Source organism: Coccinella septempunctata, chromosome 2 (assembly GCF_907165205.1).
Source record: "Coccinella septempunctata chromosome 2, icCocSept1.1, whole genome shotgun sequence".
NCBI lineage: Eukaryota > Metazoa > Arthropoda > Insecta > Coleoptera > Coccinellidae > Coccinella > Coccinella septempunctata.
The window spans coordinates 9,993,626-9,995,473 of record NC_058190.1 but is presented as its reverse complement, the minus strand read 5'-3'; the positions used below and the strand labels follow the sequence as shown (position 1 = coordinate 9,995,473).

At 35.3% G+C, this 1,848-nt stretch overlaps 1 protein-coding gene across 1 annotated transcript; it reads right to left on the bottom strand.

The window, feature by feature from the left end:
* Positions 1–233: 233 nt before the first annotated feature.
* Positions 234–1,580, bottom strand: LOC123306952. The gene has a single exon (XM_044889152.1). The coding sequence runs from the start codon at positions 1,578–1,580 to the stop codon at positions 234–236; it is 1,347 nt and encodes a 448-aa protein (XP_044745087.1).
* Between the last annotated feature and the right edge of the window lie 268 nt (positions 1,581–1,848).

Below are 1,848 nucleotides of genomic sequence, written 5' to 3'. Positions count from 1 at the left end.
ATAATGAGGTCATCAAAATATAATCCTACACCTTCAATATCACCAAAAACTTCATAATTTTTCTTTTGAAAAGCCTCTGGCGCAGAATTAATACTAAAAGCTAATCTTGTGAATTGAAATCTTCCGAAGGGCGTACCAAAGGTGCATAAGTCACAGCTTGCGTCATCCAGAGCAATTTGCCAATACCCATCTTTCATATCAAGAACGGTGAAATATTTTTTGTTACTCAACTTTTAAGTTATTTCTTCAAGAGATGGTATGAGAAAATGTTCTCGTTTAATACTTTCATTTAAGCTTTTGGGATCAAGACACAATCTTAAATCACCATTAGGTTTTTCTACTATTACTAAAGGATGTAAAAATGCTGTTGGTTTATCAACTTTTCTAATTACTCCTAATTCACACATTTGATCAAGTTTAGTTTTAAGTTTTTCTCTAAGGGTTTGAGGAACTCGTCTAATTGCAGAAATATGAGGTACTGCATCCTCTTTCAAACTGATATGATACTCATTCGGAAATCTACCAAGGCCTTCAAATACCTGTGGATACATTAGCTTAATATCCTCAAGTGATCTAAAAATTGTCTTGCTCCCATGTACAATGTTCTTCACTAAATTATCTATACGTTTGATCAATTTCAAAGCTATACAACCAGTTAAACCCAACAATGGAACTTGATTTTTACAATCTACTACAATAAAATTGATGATAGCATTCCTACCATTACATCTACAAGTTAAAGAAATTTCTCCAACAGGTTTGATCTTAAATTTTTCACTACCATATGCTACCAAGGTTACATCTGTAGGTTTTATTCTAGATAAGTTGCAAGATTTAACAGCATATGCAGGAAGAATACTCACTTCAGCTCCAGTGTCTAATTTAAATTCAATTTCTTTATCTTCAACAATAAGTTTCTTTTTCCATACTGTTTGTTCTCTTACATTTGCACCCACTGCACCAATTGATTTCACAGAATCAACATAGAACTCACTACTGTCAGCATCTGTCCCATCCTTGTCTGGTTCATCGTTTTGTTTCTGTAGCTCATCAACTTTCTTCTTTCTTGAACTTCCTTCGTCTCCTTTATTGTTGTGGTTCTTTGTTCTGCTTTTGCAAACAGACGCAAAATGATTTCTTCCTTGGCAACTAGCACACGTTTTTCCAAATGCTGGACACTTTTTCTTAAAATCGTGTTTGTAACCACAATATTTGCACATATTTGGCTTCTTGTGCTTTACAGCATCTAAATGAACATCTGCACCACCTTCTTGCAATGTTTTCGACTGTTGTTTGCTTACTTCCACAGTTCGGCAAAATTCAATTGCCTTCGTCAGTGTTAATTTTGATTCTCGTAGCAGTCTTTCTTGCGTGGTTTTGTCATGAATTCCCATTACTATCCTGTCTCTTATCATTTCATTCTGTTCTTTGTATCCTGTGGTCTTTACTGCTTTTCTCAGGTCAGTGAGGAAGCTGTCGAACGCTTGACCTTCCTTTTGATAAATACTATTGAACTTATAGCGCTCAAAGATTTCATTTGTTTTTGGGGAACAGTAATCTGAAAATTTGAGCATTATCATACTTAAAGATTTACTTTCAGCTTCGCTGTAGGTGAAACTGTTGTGCAGCTCCAATCCATCATCTCCCACCAAGTTTAAGAATACAGCTATTTTCTTCGGTTCTGGCGAGTCTTTTGATCCAGTGGCTTCAAGAAAAACATTAAATTTTTGTTCAAACCTCTTCCAGTTTTCTGATATATTGCCGTCTAGAAGCAGCGGTTCTGGTGATCTAAAGAATGACTCCATTCTCGTCTAGTCGTTCGTCTTTCAAGCAGACTATTTGTTTATT

What these genes read in the sequence shown, in the direction of transcription:
- LOC123306952 (XM_044889152.1), bottom strand. Translation starts at nt 1,580, where the DNA reads ATGATAATGCTCAAATTTTCAGATTACTGTTCCCCAAAAACAAATGAA.